Below are 22,820 nucleotides of genomic sequence, written 5' to 3'. Positions count from 1 at the left end.
TAGCACCACAAACATTGCGGAAATACCGATGACGATCAATTACAAGTAGCGAACATTTATTGTTGATGGCCATAGAACGCACAAAGTAGTGGAGATTAGGATAAGGAAAAATTGAAGAGAGAGAAAGGAAGAGAGAGAGAGGGAGTGAGTTGAGAGATCGTAAAAATAACAGGAACAAACTTGGGATAATTAAGTTATATACACGGTGTTGAAATTACATAATTACCCCTTATTAACACGCACTATATCCATACCGTATGATCTCATTCATCTAACTACCCAGATTAGTAGGACGGATTTCCCCAAAAAATTTCAGACTCACGATCCTAACTCTATATATATATATATATATATATATATATAATGACATTATTACTCGAAAATGAATAATATCACCTGATATCACGTATTTTAAACAAAACAATAGTAACAAGCAAAGATTTTTCACCCATTCTTTTTTGCACAATTATTTTGGAGAGCACAAATTCTCGTTTACAACCGTTATAAATGAGAATAATTTACAACGAGAGTTTAAAACCATCCAATCCAATACTCTAGTTGAACTAAACTAAATCACGGTGGAATGAACGGTGCTAAAGCTAATGTTTACTCTTATTGAATGAATACGTTTCTTGAAAGCAGCAATTTTCAAGAGCACGAGTCTCTTCTTCAATATTTATACCGAACCGAGAGGCTGATGTTCGCGAGCTTCTTGCTCCATACTGCGAAATCCAGATGTATAAGCATCTGTATGGACAAAACAGTGGAAGTGTAGAACATAGTTCCTTCCTGTACCCAGTCAACAGTTATTATATGCTCTCTTTACAGAAAAGAGTAATGAAAACGAGTTTTGCATAATCGCGTTGGAATTAGACAACGGCTGTGAACAATCTCATACAACTAAATTCGACAGAGCTACACCAAAGACAGCACAGATTCATACATACGGAACAATGTTACTTCACTTGCAGAATCTCATACAACTAAGTCAGTCATGTTTTCAAAGACTGGTAGATCAACCAAGACGACAACAAACAGGAAATAGTTCTATTTCACGACAGCATAAACTTAGGGCAAAACCCGTCAACATTAGAAGTTTCCAAAAGGCTCACTTTACACCGAAACAAAAACAACTCTATGAAGCATTACGCCATTCAACCATAAATAACTCAGCGACCAAGTGTAACAGCCAAAAAATGGCGAGCTGCCATAAGCATCTGTTTTCAGTTTGTGAAGGGTATCTGAGTTTCAAGCTTGAAGTACCTGACAATGGACTATATGACTCTTTAAGCGTTTCCTACCGGCAATACTTGACCAAATATTTGACATCATCGTCTTGAATTGACCCCGTGCACTGATTGTTTCCCAGAGGTGCTCAGTACTTGATGACGTGTTCTCAGATTTCGAGACATCAACCATAGAAATGCTCATATTATTCCTGACAATACACAGTTTCCCATTAACAGGAACGAGGGCAGCTGCCTCCAATGCCTTGGAATTCCCCAGATGAACTCTACTATCGATATGCTTGCTCCATGAATCACTCCTCTCGTCGTAAACCCTAAGTTTACAACCGTCTTTGCAATCCAAAGCATAAAGCTTCCCATCCAAACAAGCACTGGGATTTCTCCATCCTGCGACCATTCCGTCATAAACCGGATACCAGCTATCCGACTCGGGATGATACACCTCGCTTAGAACCTGACGATGGGTCCCGAGACCTTTCAAGAACCACTTACCCTCATAAACAACACCGATGAATGGTACCATAGCTGTGCTCATGTCCGAAATTATGGACCACCTGTTCTTATTTGGGTCGTAAACTTCAGCCGATCTCAGGGATCGATGTACTCCTTCGTTCTCCCCGCCTGCTACATATAAGCAGTTGTTAATGACACATGCACCAAAGAAATGTCTCCGTCTTAACATGTCCGGTGCCCGATGCCATTTATTTGTTCTAGCACTGTAAAATACGACTCGTCTCATCGAGCCCTTAAGTGGGTGTTTGCCTCCAAACAAGTACAAATGACAGCCGCTAAGCACAGCGCATCCAAACCCAAGGGCTTCCGAGTATTCCTTGGGTACAGGTGGCAAAGGTTGCCAAATTTGGTAAGTTGGATCGTATGCATGCCATGATATCTTATCATCTCCGTCTCTCTTAATGACATACACCCATTCCTCTGCAATGCCTATAGTTTTCCTCAAGGAATAAAAGAAGTTTCCAGCCAAAAGACGATACCACCTTTTGCAAACAAGCCGCAGGTTTCTGTGTTCTACTCTTGGAACCCGGATTAAGCAAGCGATAGCCAGGTCATCAGGTAAACCAGGAAGAAGTGGAGATTGACTGTGACTTCTATCTCCCCGAGAAGGCTTTTGCCTGGTAGGATGAATTGAAGGTTTGATGTCAGGTCGAATACACAATTTTGTTCCGGGGACATATCTTTTGGCTCCAGCAACGGTTTTCAGACCAACATCTACTCTACATAAGCATGCTGTTGTATCAACCTGTAAAGTTAAAATATCGTCTTGAATAACTGACAGAAAAACACTATCTAATTTACTTAGGCTGTACTCCGTAGTAGTTAGATGGACAATTGAACTGCAATGCATTTTATTTAGTCCATATGGAAAAGTGGCTCCAGAAATATATTGTTCATCTGTTTATAGTGCAGAAGTCTTATGAAACTGTGGAATCTATTTTCATTAACATATGGGTTAGAATGCACACATCGGAGCTCTGACCACTTTACTTTGACAGTCGGACACCTTAAAGCACTGTGGGTAATATTGCTGTAATCTAGAAAGCGTTTGAAGAAAATATGACACTAGAAAGTAGAAGGGGCAGAGAAAGAGTTCTTATAGATGGACATTTAATCATCTCCTTAACATCTATTAGCGTTGTTATTAGACCCGTTAGCTTGTTCGTGAACATATAATTCATGTTAGGCTGTGCCTGCAACTGGCCTTAGCCTGCTCTATATCAGACATAACTAATACACATTCATACATTACTCCTTTAGAAGGAGAACAATTACATCGGAAATACCAGCAGAAATTCAAACTCCTAAGCATGTTCAATGCTGCAATTCGAAGTTGAATTAATCTAATTCCTGACGGTCTAATCTAAATATCTGATCCAATATATACATAAATTAACATATCCCCAAGAAACGACATCAGATGTTCATAATTCGAAGTTCATCAAAAATTGCAACACAAAAATCTCGAGAAACATAAAACATAACCAACATAAATGGCAATGGAAACACTTATTATCAGCACGAAATCGACTCCAGGAAATGCAACTTACCAGAGGAGGCTGTATCAGTTTATCCATATCTCATTCATCAGAGAAACAAAAATTCATAATCTTCAAAACTTACAGTCCCTGCATACCAAAACACATACATACTTTTAAAATGTGACTAAATAAAATCAATTACATCCTCCGTTCCTCACAGAGAGGAAAAAGGAAAACAAATGATTGAGACGGAGGGAGTATAAACATATAGAAACAATTTAGCTAAGAAATCAGTGAAATCCAACATTGAGATTATAACTTTAATTAAGTAAATTGATAATGCTTCATTATTTAAATCAATTATAAGCCAAAATTCCACAAGAAAAATCCTGAAAATCACAATAGTTTAGACCTTTATGAGCTAAAATTCATTATATCTAAGACGAAAAAAAGGATAACAAATGATTGAGACGGAGGGAGTATACATACACAAACCATTATAGCTAAGAAATCAGTGAAAACTGAAAACCAACATTGAGATTATTACTTAAATCAAGTAAAATTGACATTGTTTTATTAATTAACACAATTTTAAGCCAAATTTCCACAAGAAAAACCCTGAAAAACACAAAAGTTTAGAACTTTATCTAAAGAGAAACACAAATTCTTGTTTAAGACGACAATATCCGTCTTAAATACTGAAAGAGAAAATGCAGCATACAAAGGCATTCATCTCAGAAACCCATCTCAGAAACAAAACCAACATCACAAAAAAATACCAAAAACATAAAAAAAGATTTCATCTTTGAAATAAAAACAACAAAACATAAGATTTCAGCAAATATAGCAAAACCTTACCATATAATTCAATCCAAAGATCAAGAAAAACAAGCTTAAATCTGCAAAAAAAAGCACTAAGTACCAAGAGAAAGAGTGTTAATAGAGAAGAGAACATAAAAGGTGATGAAATGAAGGCATCTAACCCAAACCATTAAACCTAAACCACTATTAAACTATGAAGGTGATGTTGTTCTTGTTGTATGGTGCCAAATTTTTTAGGTGGTGAGTTTACCATAGAGGAAAAATGTAAGAAAATATAATAAAATAATCAAGGTTAAGAATTTGAGTTTGGAAGTTTGTTGTTGTCTTAGAATTGAGGGGAAAGAGTAAAAAAAATGAAGGTCAAACGGGGGGTGAGATTTTAGAGAGTGACACTCTTTTTGGGTTTTGCACCCAAAATAAAAAGAAAGAAGTATCTTTGAAATAATAAGTCTTGTTTAAGATGGAGTGTTAGTCTTAAATGTTATAACGGGTCAACGGGATAAATATTATCATATGTTGATAATAAAGAAAATTTTGACATGCAACTTGACATGTGATTTGTTATGTACTTGATCCTTCTAAGCGGTGTCGTCTTAATTGAGAATTTGTGTATTTGAAAACGGTTATTCTTCCTTTAGACGATTTTAATTTATGACGTGAAAATGTCATCATTTTATAATGAAAAAGTGACCATATGCTCATAAAAAATGTTTTAAAATTGTAGTTCTAAACAATAATTAGATGACAACTTTTAATATGAAATATTTACATTTTATCCGTCTTAACTGCTGATAGATAACACTCGCTGAAATGTGAATTTGCAATTTGAAATAGAAAAGCAGAAAGAAAAAGTAAATAGAGAAAGAGTTTTAATGGTAAAAAGGTGGTAAATTGGACCTACATGAGTTCAAATCCAACAAGATGATTTTAATGACTTGTTGGTCCCCATGAGATCATAAAATTGACATGCCTACACCATTAATGCCTTTAATGGGGATGATTGTCATTTAGGTATAGAAATCAAGTAATGAAATTGAATTCTTTTGAAATAATAATCTTTGAGAAGAAAAGAAATTAACAAAGTGTGGTTAGGGTGAGATTATCAGTAGACTCACCAAAGTCTTAAGACTTTGACACCTCAGCTTTTCACTAACTTTTATTATTTTTATATTGCTCAGACTCATTTCAGACTCACCTTAAATTCTATACATTATCAGTCAGACTCACCTCAAACTCTACTCATTCATTTAACTTCTTTTTACAAACTTAAAAAAAAAAAGAACAAAAAGAAATGACACATGTGATCCACTCATTGGATGATTTCTTTTGAAAGTGGGGTCAAGACTCACCCAAAGTTTTAAGTTGGGTCTTGGATTTCCAAGACTCAACTTAAGACTTTGTTAAGACTTAGATAGATTATTGGTAGTCTTGAATGAGTTTTGTCTTAAGACTTACCAAAGTCTTCTCTCAAGACTACCATTAATCTTACCCTTAGATAAACTTTAGCGAAATAAGGTTTGTTTAGGTTTGGATTTTCAAAATTTTAGCATACCCCAAACTAAGTGATGTTTTATAGAGGTAGATTGTCGTGAGGTCGTCTAGTTTAGGGGCGTTCACCGGTTCAGAAGAACTCGTGGATTGAATAACTACTTACCCCAAGACCGAAGACCGGACCTGCTAAGAGAGGACCAGAATTGGAACCCTTTAAATTCGTTTATTTCCGAGTTTGAACCAAGCCGCTTTCAATTTTATTCTTTTGTGAGGAGTATTATGATCATGTAAACAATCATCTGTTAGTTTAGATTGAGTAATTAAATAAAATTGTCGTTTTCATTAGTTTATCAAGATCAATTGCCAAAACTAAGTACATTTTTTTTTTCTGACTTGGTTTTTGTTATTCTATATGTCCATTTGTACGAAATTCTTTTCCAATCAAATGGGACAAGACGTCTAGAATGAAGCAAATACATAAGACAATTTATGTGAAATACAAAAATGAGAATTTGTGTTGTTTTATATGAGGTTGGTTTAATTTGGTGTCGTTTAATGACTTAATAGGTACAATGTCGTCACAATCAAAACCAAGGGTGATTTGAAATAATGACAAAATGTTCACATGGTCTTTATCTATATTTTTTGTTGGATGAAGTGGGAATTCAGAAACACTGAATCACTTGATATATTTTGAGTAAATCTTCTTGAAAACGGTCTCATAATAAGTTTATTAAGAGATTATTTTATAATTTTAAGAAAAAATGGTTAAATTTGAGTTAATCTCCTGAGAAACGGTCTCATAATAATAAGTTTATTAAGAGACTATTTTACAATTTTAAGAAAAAATGGTTAAAGGTAATAAAATATGTACAAATCAATGAGTAGATTATAAAACCTGTTGTATGCAGTTGTATGATGTAGAATCCGAGCTGTATACTAAAGTTTTCGAGTTTTGTTTAAAAGAATCTGAGCTATGCTGTAAAGTTTTTGAATTCACACACTTAAGCATAAAAAAAATAAACTCTTACAAAACTCAGAAAAATTACACATAAGCTCGGATTAATGTACAAGGTTGTACAATGCTCATTATACAACTTAGCTTGTTGTATAGTAGTATTTGTGTGTACAAATCATGATTAAAGATAAAATAAAATAGGTACATTTATTATGTAAATAGGTAAGTGATGGGGCATATTCTGCACCGCTGACCAAGTCAACATATTGAGCAAGGTCAAGGGTATCCACAGCAAAGTCAACGACTTAGACAGTCTAGCCGATACAATCCATCGTTTTTGTCACACTGGTCTCGGCGGACAACTAACTAGCTAGGGACACATATTCGCGTACTCATATCCAAGACCCCTCGGCCAGCCTGCCATAGGTCCATCGGCCGAGGGTAGAACGGTCTTTCCACCAGCTAGCCACTTGGCCACTACGTGACAAAAGGTAAAAGCCTATAAATACTCCTCAACCTTCATTGAGGAAAGGATCCACAAAATTGACCTGATAACCACTATTCATCTGGTAATATCTTCCTTATCTCTCTACATTATACTCTTAGCCAAGTAACAACAACTTACCTCTCTAAGTTAACTGACTTGGGCGTCGGAGTGAGTACGCTCGGCCAAAGCCGAGCCCTCAGTTTGTTCATCCTTTCAGGAGACCGCTAGGAGGATTCAAGCAAAGACATCATTCTACGAGCTACGAGTGGTAACAAATATCTCGCTCTCCGAAATTACACCCGAACAATTGGCGCCGGTCTGTGGGGAAAGACACTAGAAGCTAGTCACATTCATTCCCAAACAACAAAAAAAAAATAACACAAAAAACCCACCCAAAAAGCTAAGAAGATGTCGAAACAACAAGAGGTAGTAGTGACCGACGAAACCGCACTCTGCCAAGATGATACTTTCCACCATTCTGGAGTTGTGCAGCCCTCCACCGGTGGAGTAATCCAACCGGAATTCGGTATGCCGATGATACTGACACGCGCCTTGACCAGGTCACCATCATGGGACATGTGGTTGACGTAGCAAAACCGAAGATGCTCCCGGACTGGTGGGAGTACGCCAGCTAACACTGTCACGCCGACGAGAGCGGCGGAAACCGTCCAGGAGACCAGGGCCCAAAACGTAACTCCAAGAAATTTGAACGGAGTGCTGGGAGAAGCCGACCCTACCAAAACGCCGGAGGAGCCCAAAGTGGTCGTGGTAAACCTAAGTCCTTCTCGTACTCGCGAGAGGACAGCGTCGCCGCAGCACCGACGAGGCACACCCCGGAGGGACCAGAGAAGCCCGACTCAGCAGAGTCGGAGAAGAAGCCTGAGTCGAAGGAGGAGTCCTTCCCGCTACGAGGAGAGGAGCCGGACTAGGAATGCGAGGAGCCGATCGCCGCGTGTCATTCGACACGTGGTCAGACAGCCCCTCAGTGATTATGTCCTTGACACCGCCGTGCCAACTAAGCTGAAGTTGCGGCGTTCACGTACAAAGGAGACAGTGACCCAACCGACCACGCCGAGGCCTTCGAGTCTTACATGTCGGTATGGGAGCAGCCCGATGAGGTCTGGTGCCGAGTCTTCCCAACGACTCTGCATGGGATGGCTCAAAATTGGTACAAGGGGTTTCCCGACGGCTCGGTATACTGCTTCGCCGACCTAAGAGACGCCTTCGTAGCCCAGTACTCTTGCAACAAGAGGAGAGCCGTGGAGACGTCGGACCTCCTAACTATCAAACAGGAGGAGGGCGAGTCTCTACGAAGCTATGTGAAGAGGTTCGATGGCAAGGTTCAGCAGATTCGGAGATCAACCCCGGGCGGCGGCCAGATCGATGAAAGGCCTCCCGAGGGGAGACTTAAAAAACGAGCTCATCAAGTACGGAGGTTTGGGCCTAGACGCCGCTAGGAAGATGGCCGACCAGGCCATCAAGGTGGAAGATTATCACAAGACCTGAGTAGGCCCCAGCGAGGCCGAGCCCTCAGAAAAGAAAAGCCGCCGGGATGACAACCCGGATGAGAGACGCCGTAACAATAACGGGTCACGGTCCGATGAGAAACGCCGTGACAATAACAGGTCACGGTCTGATAGATCTGCCAGGAAACAGGACTCGACGGGCGCCGGGGGGAGTTCGGGAACGTTTTACCAAAGGCATTACCATGATAAAACCCCTCTGGTCGCATCGGCCGCCGAGGTCTTCGCCCTGAGCAGAAACGAGGGCCAGAAGTGGGAACGGCCTCCCAAGCCGAAAGGAGACGGTGACACGAGCCAGTACTGCGAGTACCACGGTTGCACCGGCCACCTCATCGACAATCCGCAGCATCAAGAATGCCATTGAAGAGCTAATCCGGAAGGGAAGCCTCGACAAGTATGTGGCCAAAGGCCAAAAGACTGACGCCAGCGGTTCAGATAAGAAATCCGTCTTTCAACGGATAGGAGTGATCCATGTGGTCATCGGGGGAAACGAGAACGGCGGGTCGGCTCATGGGCACAAACGGCACCTAAACGAGCTGTATCAGGCCATCAACTTTGTGCCCAACACAGCGATCGCCCCTGACATTCCCGATATGACTATTGGGAGGAAGGACTACGAGGGAGTCATCGCCCCTCACAGCGACCCGCTTGTAGCCAACTTGGACATATCCAACCACCTGGTGAAGAGGTGCCTGATCGACACGGGCGCCTACACAAACATCATGTTCGGGGAGTGCTTCCTTAGCCTCTACCGAAAGTCAAGGACTTAAGCCCCCGCACCAATCCACCGTACGCCTTCTCCGGGGCCGGCTCGGTGCCCCGGGTTCAATCGGGGATCGCCAGTGATGCTCGGCGAGGGGAATGCGGCTAAGAATGTCCTAGCTGAGTTCGTCGTCATTGACGGCTCATCCGCCTACAACGTCCTCATAGGCCGAGTCACTCTGAGCGAGGCCGACGCGGTAATGTCCATCCGAGCCCTGACACTGATGTACGTCTCGGACCGGGGGGAAGCGCATAAACTCGTCTCCAAGGACGAGAAGGACGAGGTGGTCAACATTCAGATATCCGCCAGAGGATGCAACATGCAATCCCTCAAAGTGGCAAAGCAATCAGAGAGGGGAAAAAGCTCATCCCTGCAACAGGAGGGCGACCTCATGGACGTGACTGACGGCTGACAGGGAAGGAGCGCCTCTAAAAAGGCATTAGGGAACTAGTAGACCCTGTAACAGCGGCGGAGGTGTCCGAAATGGCTGTGGACACCCCGACGCATTTTTATATCTAATGTAAAATCGACCAAGTCTCCCAACAAAACGTTCTTTTTACCCATAGTCACTAGTTATGAAGAAACAGACGCCGGCTCACACTGTCCTCCCGACAAGAGCGGCAGTCTCTACCAAGAAGCCGACGCCGGCTCACACTGTCATACCGACAAGAGCGGCGGTCGTTATGAAGAAACAGACGCCGGCTCACACTGTCCTCCCGACAAGAGCGGCAGTCTCTACCAAGAAACCGACGCCGGCTCACACTGTCATACCGACAAGAGCGGCGGTCGTTATGAAGAAACAGACGCCGGCTCACACTGTCCTCCCGACAAGAGCGGCAGTCTCCATCAAGAAATGTAGCGCTGTGGCAGTCACCCCAAGTAGTAGACGTTACGGCTAGTCACCCCTGCAGGTGTGGCGCCGTCGCAGTCACTCCAAGTGGTAGACGCCGCGTAACACGCTATCCTGGAACAGACGCCGGCTCACACTGTCCTCCCGACAAGAGCAGCAGTCTCCATCAAGAAATGTAGCGCTGTGGCAGTCACCCCAAGTAGTAGACGTTACGGCAGTCACCCCCAGAGGTGTGGCGCCGTCGCAGTCACTCCAAGTGGTAGACGCCGCGTAACACGCTATCCTGGAACAGACGCCGGCTCACACTGTCATAGACAAGAGCGGTGGTCTCTATCAAGAAATGTAGCGTTGTGGCAGTCACCCCAAGTAGTAGACGTTACGGCAGTCACCCCCAGAGGTGTGGCGCCGTCGCAGTCACTCCAAGTGGTAGACGCCGCGTAACACGCTATCCAGAAACAGACGCCGACTCATACTGTCGTACCGACAAGAGCGGCAGTCTCCATCAGAAAGCAGACACCGCGACAGTCGCGGCCAGCGCAGTTGATAAACAATCAAAATACCTTAGAAGCGTTAAACACAGTTGAGATACACACTCTAAACTGCCTCGGCCAAGCCGAAGCGGAAACGAAAAAGGGACGCTCAATTAATAACGTAAGAGGGCAACTCAGACAAAAACGAGAGAAGACCTCGGCCAAGCCGGAGGCAAAGTGGAAACGCTAAATACAGTTGAGACGCTCAACTTTTAAAAGCGCAAGTAAAAGAAATAAGGTAAAGACCTCGGCCATGCCGAAGGCAAAAGAAACGAACTCTTATTAATAATAACAGGTTACAGGTGAAAAGAATGCAGACGACGGCCGTCCCCATTGGGATAAGCCAAAACACAACCTACCAAAGTTGTACAAAATACAAGGAAAGAAAAGCAAAAATTACAAATATGTCATTTGAAGCGCCAAAAGATGGCAGGGAGGAAGGGCTTAATAATTGGCTCCCGAACAGCTGAAGCAGATCTGCTGTAAACTTGTTCTCATCAAGCAGCACATGGTAGTGTGAGAGGAGCTGAAGCTATCCGAGACGCCGGGTGAGTCTGGTGACAACCGCCCGTCTCCCTATGCCCGTTCTTTGCTTGCCATCAGCGTGTAGCCGCATCTTCTTCAATAGGCAACCCAAACAGACTTTCCTAGCGGCCTCGGCAGCCAAGACCTCGGCCTTGGCCTCGGCGGCTAAATGTGATAAAATGATCACGAAAAACGAACAAATGGGTATGAAAGATTGGTCTCTCAAAAACTTAGTGAGAGGCCGCATCTCTTAAGTTTTGGTGATATATTTTATAGTGTACTTGAATAACGTGATAGCTTATAAACCACGTGTATTAAAATTAATTATTTTTTCACTAAATTAACAGACTTTAACTTAACAAGATATAATCTCAATTTAAATGGATTGCCCTTCTACAGCTACAAGGCAAAATGTTTTCCCTATAACAAAGGAAAGATTTGGAGGAAAATCGCATTTTCGTCCCTTCCGTTTCTTACAAGGTCTAAGCAATAATATAGGATAATTAAGCATTTCATTGATGAAAATGTTAAATTCAGCAAGGATTTACGTAGCTCTCTAAGATAATAATGAATTCATGGTATATTTTCAAGTGTTATCGATTACATTACTGTCACGATGATCAATTTTATAACGGAGATTTAATTCGGTGCTTCCAAGTTCCAAATCATCCAAGGCAACATCAACAACAATACAGACAGTGGTGGAGCGAGGGAGGCTAGCAAGGACGCTCTTCTTCACTGGCATTTGAAAATGGATAGTGATAGGGCGTCACCGGGTGACGCCCAAATTGGGTGCCACTCTCTCACAAGCATTCTTTATTGAAGGGGCCCGCACTCACCTCATGTGAGAGGGTGGCGCCCAAATTGGATGTCACCCGGTGACGCCCTTTCATTTTCCTTTGAAAATTCTGATATCTTTAGTTAAAATTTTAGAATTATTTCGAGGATAGCTTACATATTACCCCTTCAGCCTCATTGAAAGTTTTTACCCCTCTAACTTCAAATCTTAACTCCGTCATTGATTATGGGCAAAACCTATCACCATGTCCAATTACAAGTCCACAACTCTACGACTCTAGGAGTAACTTCTTAGCAAGAGCCTAAAATGTAAATTATCATCCGATAAATTGCCCAAATGTAATTTGGGCTATATTTGGGCTCAAAATTAGCTCCCTTAGGCCCATTTAGGTTGGGGTACCGTCCATAAATTAGATTGGGCTAGGGCCCTTGTGTCGTGAACTCTTCAATTCTTTATTTTTGAATACTCCCTCCACAAACCTATTTTCACCCCATTTGCTTTATTGCGATCTCCAAGACGACACTTTGACCGTGTTTTCCGATATATATATTTTTTTTTCTTGAATTTTTTTTCGTGAAATATGTCATGAAAATACGTGTAAATGTTTTTTGTTTTATAATCTAATAATTTTTATTCTGCAATTTATTTACGGTTAAAGTTCGGAAACTTTGACCTCCCAAAAGCAAATAAAGTGAAAATAGGTTTGTGGGGAGTAATAAATAGACTAGTCTTGGCAACAAATTTCATGCATGCATAGAGATTAGAGTATTAGGGAAAAACGAGAAACCAAAGTGTTGCCTTACCTCAATACTTCAATTCAAACTTCTCATTTTCAATCGAATAATTGAAAGGAAAAAGTTAATAAAAATAGGAGCTCCCTTCAGTCCAAAGACACTAATATGCCATAAGCATACATGCTTCAGACTGAAAGGAGCCCCTATTTTTACAATTTTTGTATTAACTACGGTTAGCTCGCCCCCAAAGAAATCGCAAACTTTTGCATCGGTCATTGTAAAAAAAACTTGTCGATTAAGATGATGATTGCCTTTTATTAGATTTCTTATTAATGTAATGAATGAATTTAGTAGTACCATAGTAGTTTTAGTAGTTAGATGCCTAAATGGTGTTAATTTATACTAGTAGAACTAACTTGCCTTGTTACTATAGTGTTTTTTAGATGTGAAACTTAGCTCGTCTTTACCATTTTTGAAGAAGTGGATGTAGTATAACTTTCATTCTTAGCTTTTTGTGTGAGTAAAGGTCTTTAGATGCATAATATAGTTGAGTAAATTGTCTTGTATATACTCTTATAAAATGTATAGCACTCTAAAAAAAACTTATTTGGGAAAATGAAGTAAAAAAATATAATAATCATTTAATATTATAGATTGAAGAGTAAAACAGAAAAATAAAATCAGTTTCATTTACGGTAGCTTATAAGCTACTTGTCAAACACTTGCAGAAACAAAAAAGCTGACATTTTGGTCAAATAAGATACCTGAAATAACTTGTTAAAAAAAGCCTTACCTTTTGTTAATTTGTAAGAAATACAAAGCTATAAAAATGAATTACGGAGTATAAGATAATTTGTAAAAATTGCAATATTCTATTACTTTTTTTTTTTAATAAGAAATACAATTTTTTTTAAAAAATTTTTCTTAACATGTACCGTACCTAGTGGACATAAGTTAGAAAAACCGTTCTTACAATGATTCTAAAGAATGCCTACTTCTTTCTCCTTATGAGAAAACAATGGAATACACTTGTCCAAGTGACAAATTAAAATCATTATCTAGTAATTATAACCTCTCTTGTTCTCATAACCTACTACATACGAGTAGAAAACTTTCATTTTCCTACGGCAATGTAAAATAACTAAAGTACACCAAATCTTAGTTAATTATAAGAGTTTTGAATAAACAAGAAATTGAGTATATAGTGGTCCTTAATGTTATCAAGATAACCTTTTCAAGAATAAATCATGGACGAACCTAGAAGTAAAATTTTAGGATAGCGAAATTTCCTAATGTTGTTTGTACATAGGTTAAGGAAGATGGGAAAGTCAAGCTCTAAATGGATAATAAGAACGCCTTTGGTTTAGCTAGCTTCCTACTTAATCAACTTCCACAATCAGCAAAGTGAAAAGTTAGCTATTTGGTTTTAAGTAATGCGTGCCATGATTTTAGCCCTACATTAAGCCTAAACAATAAAATAATTTTTTTTTTTTTTTTTTTTTTTTTTTGGTCTTACGAAGCGCGCACATAGTCGCATTACAATAGAGGGGAGGGGGGATTCGAACCTGGGACCTATTGTCCACAATACCTCCGTCTTAACCACTAGACTAAGACATCTTCGGTACAATAAAATAAATTTAGAACACTACCAAAAACTCTTTATCTATTTACTCTTAACTTTTTTTACAAGTTATTCTTTTTTCGGAATAAATTCTCTGTTCCATTTTGTATTTATCTCGTGTCTCATTATTTTCCTTCTGCCACTTCATCATTTTAATAAAAATAACTCATTTTTTTGTTAATTCAGGGATGATGTGTCATAAGAAAAAAAAAGCAATGAAATAGAAAATGGGACATATATAGAATAATCTCAACTCTTAATTTTCTAGCTTGAAAAATGGAGATGATTTATGTTCGTTTAAAATAACAAAAAGGCCGAGGTTTCTACGCAAATTGTTTCATGACGCTTACCCATCATAATCCAATTCAACATCAATATTATTGATAATTCACTATTACATATTTAATCTTTGTCCTTTGATCTATCATGACTCTTGAGTATGTGGATGGAAAAAAATGTTTTGCAATCAAATAATTATGAATTATTCTTGTACTCTACGTTATGTGGCAATCCTTGTTTAGAATGTCGAGGCCAAATAAATAATTGAGATCATTAATCATATATAGGCCAAGCTAAGCATAGTGATGTGCAATGGTGGAGTTAATTAGGGGAAGACTAGTAGAAACGCTCGTCTTAAGTGAAGGATGAAAATTTCAAAATTTCAGATAAGATTTTTGATTATTTCTTAATTAGTTCACCTTCTAATAATACCGTTCTTCATCGATGAAATTTTTCACCCCTCTTAATGCCTCACTACCATTGGTGATGTTCGTGGATATTAAGGTTATATATATCTAAGACATAATTGACCAAGTACATAACATACCCAATCCTTGACCTTATATGTTAAGACTTTTAGGTTAAAAAATCGTTTGAGTTCTAGGGTAAAAAAAAAACGTTTATTACGAAGTATGAATGTGTCCTTGCCGTGTAGAAAATTGCATAGTCTCTTGTGCTAAAGTTGAGCGTGTCCTTGTCAAGGGAGATATGGTTGAGGACTTGAGGTACTTGCCTTGCTAATATCCCTATATATAAAGAAATACCCTAATTTGTTAAAAAAAAAAAAATCTATTTTAGTAGTCTAATAGACGTTTGGAATAATGATTAGTGGCACGGTAAACGGGCGACTAGAAATGTCGTCACTAAGGATATTATCTTAAAGCGGTTGATCCTGATTCACCAAATTGCTGAATTAGAATTAACAATGATGACATTTGTAAACGAGCGCTGGGGTAGAGCCGTAGAGGGTCGAATTTGGGGAATCAAGACCGATCAATAGTGTCTGGTGCGATAAAACATAGTCCGTATATTGTATTACTAACTTATTTACAAAGATTTTCAATTTATGTTTTAACACACCAGACATTTTGTTGATCATAATTCACCAAATTATCAATGGAAAAACAATATTGTACCTTCAAAATGAGAAATAAAAGCGTGAAAATTAAATTTAACCCCCTTTACTTTACTATAAGCCGAAGTTTTAACTTAACTCAGATAACATAAGTACGAGCAGTTGTTAAATTTATGATGAGTGGGTACGAGAGCCGTGTGTAGGGACGATCAAGGTGCGGTCATGTGGGGTTTGTCTATTGCTTGAGAATTGTCTTGGGAGCTCTGTATGGCGGAGGCGATTGCGGTTTTGGATGGTCTCCAGGAAGCGTTGACGAGAGGACATCGACTTGTGGTTGTGGAAAGCGATTGTTTGCAGGTTGTTAATGCGCTGAATGGAAAGAGGAAGGGATGAAATATCTTTTCGGTGATTATTGATGCATTTTTGTGCTTTGTAATGAGTTTCGGTCTGTTATTTGATCGCATACAAGTCGTGTAAACAGTTATGTAGCTCATGCTGTGCTAGGGTAGATGGTAAGGTTTTGTAGTCAGATGAGCTACCACTGTCTGTGAACTCTGCTGTTTTGTTCGATTTATCTTTAATGAAGTAAATGCCATTCAGGACTTCTTCCCTAAAAAAATAAAATATAAATTTAATCAATTTTAGTAGCTTCAAGAATTGTCCTATATTTTGTAATTCCTCAAACACTATCACACTATCAATATCAATTGGGTCCTGAAATTGAGAGGCCACCAATTATACCCAAATAAATCTTCTTCTTGTGATGATTTGTTTGGCTATTTGGTAGGTCAATTTAGAGAAACTCCCAAAGGAGTCTTTATTAGTCATCAAGGAAGAGTGGGAGACCCTCCCCTCCTTTAAACTCTATACCTTGTCTATTTATTGGTGTATTGTCAATTGTCATTACTCTCTATCTATTTCTGAGTTCACTCCAAAAGTTAAGAAATTAAATCCATTCACTAGCTACAAATTTATGGGCCCTTTATGTTCTGTGTTTAGTTCACTTGATTAGCAGCGTTTATCTACCGCTAATCAATACGTCTACAACGTTATTCTGGTGCCTTAATATTATGTCGATGGAAGGAAATAAGTTGGACATGCATTTCTCATTATTAAGTTGGCTTCACCGGTCAGTTGTGGATATAGGGAGCTACCGGGGGCGCTCTCATTGAAAGTTTTAGTCAAATTCGAACAATTTGTCTCATGAACGCTATCACATGTTTCTCCAATAAATTTTTTTGTCTCGCTCGCTGTAAATCCTGACTTTGCTATTATCACTCATGATATGGTATAAAATAATAAGACGGGATTTTGAGACCATTTTAAAGCCAAAAATGAGCACTTTCAGAAAACAAGTTACCATAAGCGGTAAAACTAATTGGACCATTATGATTACATATAACCCTAATTACAAAATTCCGTTTTTATGAAAATACAGAAATGGTCTGCCTAAAACAATAATTTGTGTAAATGAAAACAATGAGAAAGAATGATATATATGGCTTACTTTGACCACAATTGCTGTACCGAAAGTAGTAGGCCACGTTTGGTTGTTCCAAAACATAGGCAATTTGGTGACAAATATACTCTCGATGAGACCCTTTGTATTATAATCATACGATTATCTTTTTGCAATTGAAGCAACATTAGACACAAACAAAAAAAAAAAAATCAAATCATTACTCCATGATTGACATTACCAAACCATAACTCTATAAGTCATTGCTAAATACGCGTATTTTTTAACCTAATTAATTAAGTTTTGAGACAGACAAGTTTATAAAGTATTTATTAAATTTCTGTTCCAATTATTTGTTTTTTTTTTGTTTTTGTTTTTGTGTGAATAGTATTTTAATCATAGGTACGTGAATAAATGAATGAAATGGAACCAAAAAAGTATATCGTATATTCGTATTAAAGAAGTACATGTTTGATGGAGTATGATTGTAAATGGAGGTAAATAGGCTATAAATCTTAAATCTATAATAGAGCTGAAAATGGGCCTAAAGAGAATTTCATTGTCTACAAACAATACAACTAGGCCAAGGTTTTTTTTTTTTTTTTTTTTTTTTTTTTTGACAGTGAACTAGGCCAATGGGGTTGGAACCAATTATTGTAACAATACAAAAAGGCCTAAAGAGAAGTAAGTAAATCAATAAGTCTCTATATGACGGACCATATCCATCTTAGAATGAAAATGAGTCAAATATGCTTCCACTTACATATAGAGTATAACAAACTTTTTGTTAGTTTTTAAACATCCTACTTTTATCTCATCTACCATAACAAGGGACTTCCTCAATAACAATTTGGTTTTTGTGTAAAGCAAAGTAGTAAGTCTCTTGTAGTACGACAATATCCTTATGTACAATGAAAATGAGTCAAGTATACTTCTACAGTTCTCTACTTACATATACGGAGTATAACCCAAATCTTTTATTACTTGTTAGACATTTTGCTTTTATCTTAACCACTATATACTTAACTTGTTTTAATTTATAATAGATATTGTAGTTTTAAATGAAAATTTGTCAAGCAAACTAGTTTTGTACAAGAATTAACTCCTGCACTTGAGTAGTTCAGTCAGAAGCTCGCAACAAGTGACCCACTTTATAACCCTTGATCATTGGCAAGACCACATGGTCTGCTACATTTAATATAATCTCATCAACCACAATTCCTATATCATTCATAACCCCTCTTCATTTTGCTATTAATATTTCATTTTGCTAATTTCTTTTTAATCTCATAATTCCCCAACAATTTCCCAAAAAAATACATTTGTAACACAAAAAATATCATGAATGCAAAATCACTTGATAACAATAAACATAAAAAAGCTAATTTATACGTTTATAATCTCGACTCCGCCACCGGTAGCAAGACGCCGGAATATCAACCTCCGTCGGCCGCCGCCGTCACCAAAAGGATCATTTCATCAACTGTTTGGGGGCTCAGGAAATCCAAACCCAAACCAAAAACGACTCAGGACCTAATTCCTGGTCCAGGTCAGGGTCAGAATACAGGTCACGGGAAATTGGAAAGGAAGTCAATTTCCCATAGTGTGAGTGAAGGAAAGGGAAAGGAATTCCCAAATGAATTCCAAGAAGAAAGTAAAAATAATAAGGTAAAAATTAAGGAAACAAGGAAATCAGTTTCCTATGTAGAAAATAGGAGTAACAACTATGTAGGTAAGTTTGTGGAGAAAGCAAGAAAATCAACAGGGGCAAAATTGGAAAGTAATAATGTAGGATCAACACTTGCATTGGTAAATGTTGAGAAATCAAGGAAATCAACAGGGGCAAAATTGGAAAATAATAATGTTGGATCAGCAATTGCATTATTACAAGTTAAGGTTTTGGTGACTGATATGCCTGACTTCATGCAAATTCATGCATTTCAATGTGCTAGAAATACTTATGATAGTTTGGAGAAATTCAGTGCTAAGCATTTGGCTTCCAATTTAAAAAAGGTACGTAATAATTTCGGGATTAATTTACGTCTTTTTATCGTCTCTGTGTTTAACGTTGACATTCTTTATATTATCGAGTGAGAAACTGTGTTTTTATACAACATATCGGTTTTTTTGTCTAGCAGTTAAGATCGAAGCCTCTATCTCTAGCTATTAAAGACCGCTAATATATTACTTATTAGAGTGTTGTTTATTTTCAATCGGATAATTAAATTCAAATTATTTATGCATGAAAGCATTAGTGAAAGTGAAGTATAATAACAATGTCACTTTCATATTTATTCTTATGTCACTCTTTATACCAAGTATTATCGAGTGAGAGAATATGTTTTAATACAACATTATCATTTTTTTTGTCTATCAGTTAAGATCGAAGTCTCTGTCTCTAGGTATTAAAGACTGCTAATATATTAGAGTGTTTATTTTCACCCGGGTGGCTGGGTATAATTAAATTAGAATTATTATGCATGAAAGCATTAGTGAAAGTAAAGTATAATAGCAATGCCATTTTCATATTTATTCTTATTATGACGTTCTTTATACCGAGAATTATCGAGTGAGAGGCTATGTCTTTAAACAATATATCGTCTTAGTCTAGCAGTTAAGATTGAAGTCACAGCTATTAAAAACCGCTAATATTTTAGAGTGTTCATTTCACCCGGGCTAGTATAATTAAATTAGAATTATTATATGCATGCATGAAAGCATTAGTGAAAAATAACAATGTCATTTTCATATTTATTCTTATATGACAAAATACCCATCACTGAAAATAGCCGAAGCACATGGTACCACTCAATTTCTTCATAATTTCTGCAACCTACATACATTAAATAAGTACCCATAGTATAGGGTATACTTTTTAAATTAGGAAAGGTCTATTTAATTATGGATCAGTTTCATGGCTAAATTTACTCTTACGTAATGCTTTACTATACATTAGTTGGAATACCACGTCAACTTGCATATAATCCTAACTTCCTAAGTGCTAGTGTCACAACTCACAAGTCACAACAACTCATGTATAAGTTGTTTACCAATACTAGTAAAGTGACTATGTAAGACTAATCCGGCTTAGAAACAACCCGACTTATAGATTTGACAAAATTCGAAAATTCAATAGAAAATATCTGAATCGATAAGGGATTAAAGACCCGATATGACTAACCTGAATAGTGTCGAACCTGAATAGTTTCTGAAAAGTGACTATTTAAGACAAATCCAACCTAGAAACAACTCAACTTATAGACATGGCAAAACCAGAAAACTCGATATGTTTGATCTGAATAGTAATGCCGAGCCAGGATAATATCTAAAAAGTGACTATGTAAGACTAATCCGACCTAGAAACAAACCGACTTATAGACCTGGTAAAATAAAACCGAACCAAAAACCCGATTAAAAATATCTGAATTGATACTTGATCGAATACCTGATATGATTAATCTGAATAGCACCCGAAACCCAATTTCTACCAAAATCTTATGCAAATTTCAATCAAATTTTCGTCTTCCTACCGGTAAATTCTGGTTCCGTTACTAGTCTTATGCCTCAAATTTCAACATTATGGGATGGCAAGATCCCATCAAAAGCATAATATCACGAGCATAATTGGTCAAATGACTAAACATGTGAGTAGAGTACAAAGATCACGACTTATTTTTATTAAATTTATAATTTTATTGAATAATAATATAGACCCTAGAAAAATGGTCCCAAGGTGATAATTGATCTTGTAGTTAGGAGGTAGGTAATGCATGCGCAAAATTGATAGTTGATGTCTCTACTACTTCTATTTGTTAACAAACCAAGGGGGAACGATCCAACACCCCATGTGTTTGCATCAAGGGTAACATCTTCTTATAATTACTCTATTTTGTCCTTATTTGTATTATTTTTTGGGTACATTTTATGTTCTATCTTGCTCATCCATGTGCTTTTCCTAGGTTAATCCCTTTTCTAATTGATTATTACTAGGGTAAAAAAGTTTGTGCAAGATAATTTTGTATGTGGATTATTCTACTTGACTTTTGCATGTAGGATTGTAAGGTGCTAAGAGTAGTTATCATTCTGACTGGTTGAATTTAGGTTATGAATATCACTTTTAAATACACGAAGTATATAAGCTATCGTAGGTAATCAACATATGCTAAGATAATGTCACATTTCACATGAGAATTTAGGGGCGTTCTAAGAAAATTGAACAAGTGTACTATATTTGGATTGAATCCCATCAATAAAGCTTAGCTTGAAATTTTATCACGAAAACCGAAGGCCAGATGCACAGTTGCATACGCTCAGGACTGAACAAGGCCTTAGCTGCCATTGGAAAAGAATCGTCAATATATTTTTGCATAATTGAAATGGCAAGATTAGCTTTTGATATCGACGTGTTTCTAACCCATGTCATAAGTACAACCTTAATAACTAGATAGTTTAGCAAGTATTTCTATCGATGTATGTAGGTTTCAGGACCACGGTTTTCAATAATACTCTATCTGTCTCGTTTGGTTCTTTACTTTGTTATATTTATTCGTGAGGAGTATATTAATTAAACGTAAAGAATTGGTTGACGAAATAGTTGGAAATAGCTACTTAGCTAGTAGAGTCCAAAACTATTAGCCGGCTGGGTGTGTTATGTTGGTTGAATGTTTCTCATATTTCTGACTGGAATATTTGGTGGGCCAATTTCAGGAGTTTGACAAAGTATATGGGCCGGCCTGGCACTGTATAGTGGGCTCAAGTTTTGGGTCATTTGTGACCCATGCAACTGGCTGCTTTCTTTACTTTTCTATGGAGAAATTATGCATTTTACTCTTTAGAACCAAGGTTAAGAGAGCTCTACAACAGTAACAACTGGATTATTACTACACCGATCAAAGGATATATACATCATTTATACACTTAGGTTTTTTATTAATTTCTTCTTCTTTTTACTATTTTTTTTATCTTCTTAATTTTGTTTATTTAGTTCACAAGTTGTAAATGGTGAGAATGAATTGTGAATATATATTAGTTCATTTTCATTGTAACAACATTACTCAAATATCCTCCGTTGCTACTCAAATTTTGTGTGACTGTTTTACCTGATACGAGAATACTTCGGATTGATTTACTGAGAATTTTGTTCCGGGACTCTGAAATCCCGAAAATCGCGTATTAATACTTCAATTTGAGCCGTTCGGGAGGTCGTACCAGTCACGTTTCTTTTTTTCCCCGGTTTTTCTACCACGTGTCCGAGATCATTTTAGGAGTTAACCTATTAGATTTGAGGCCCAAATAACGAGTATTAATCCACTTTTCACGATTATCTGAGGTTTGACGAATGCTTGTTTATCGCATAGCGGCACCCGCAAATTTTCTCCGTTATTCCTCAAATTTCGTGTGGCCGCTTTATCTGATCCGAGTAACCTTCTGTGTGATTTCCAGAGAATTTTATTCCAGGACCATGTAATCCCGAAAATCGTGTATTTATACACTTCAATTTGAGCCGTTCGGGAGGCCGTACCGGCCACGTTTCTTTTTCCCCTCCCCCCGGTTTTTATACCATGTGTCCGAGGTCATTTAGGAGTTAACCTATTTGATTTGAGGTCTAAATACTGAGTATTAATCCATTTTACAAGACTATCCGAGGTTTGACGAATGCTTGT

General features: G+C 37.9%; 2 protein-coding genes across 2 annotated transcripts; one reads left to right on the top strand and one right to left on the bottom strand.

Annotated features, from left to right (window-relative positions):
- Positions 1-835: 835 nt before the first annotated feature.
- Positions 836-4,470, bottom strand: LOC141597394 (F-box/kelch-repeat protein At1g55270-like). Its single transcript, XM_074417849.1, has 3 exons — positions 4,100-4,470; positions 3,311-3,388; positions 836-2,505 (listed from the first exon to the last, which is right to left on the bottom strand). The coding sequence occupies exons 2-3, from the start codon at positions 3,335-3,337 to the stop codon at positions 1,249-1,251; spliced, it is 1,284 nt and encodes a 427-aa protein (XP_074273950.1). The 5' UTR covers positions 3,338-3,388; positions 4,100-4,470; the 3' UTR covers positions 836-1,248.
- A 13,804-nt stretch (positions 4,471-18,274) lies between these two features.
- On the top strand, positions 18,275-22,260 carry LOC141597390 (uncharacterized). The gene is made up of 2 exons (XM_074417844.1): positions 18,275-19,170; positions 21,865-22,260. The coding sequence occupies exons 1-2, from the start codon at positions 18,499-18,501 to the stop codon at positions 22,021-22,023; spliced, it is 831 nt and encodes a 276-aa protein (XP_074273945.1). The 5' UTR covers positions 18,275-18,498; the 3' UTR covers positions 22,024-22,260.
- The last annotated feature ends 560 nt before the right edge of the window (positions 22,261-22,820 follow it).

Source organism: Silene latifolia, chromosome 8 (assembly GCF_048544455.1).
Source record: "Silene latifolia isolate original U9 population chromosome 8, ASM4854445v1, whole genome shotgun sequence".
NCBI lineage: Eukaryota > Viridiplantae > Streptophyta > Magnoliopsida > Caryophyllales > Caryophyllaceae > Silene > Silene latifolia.
The sequence above is the reverse complement of the archived record's forward strand: the minus strand, read 5'-3'. Positions and strand labels throughout refer to the sequence as shown.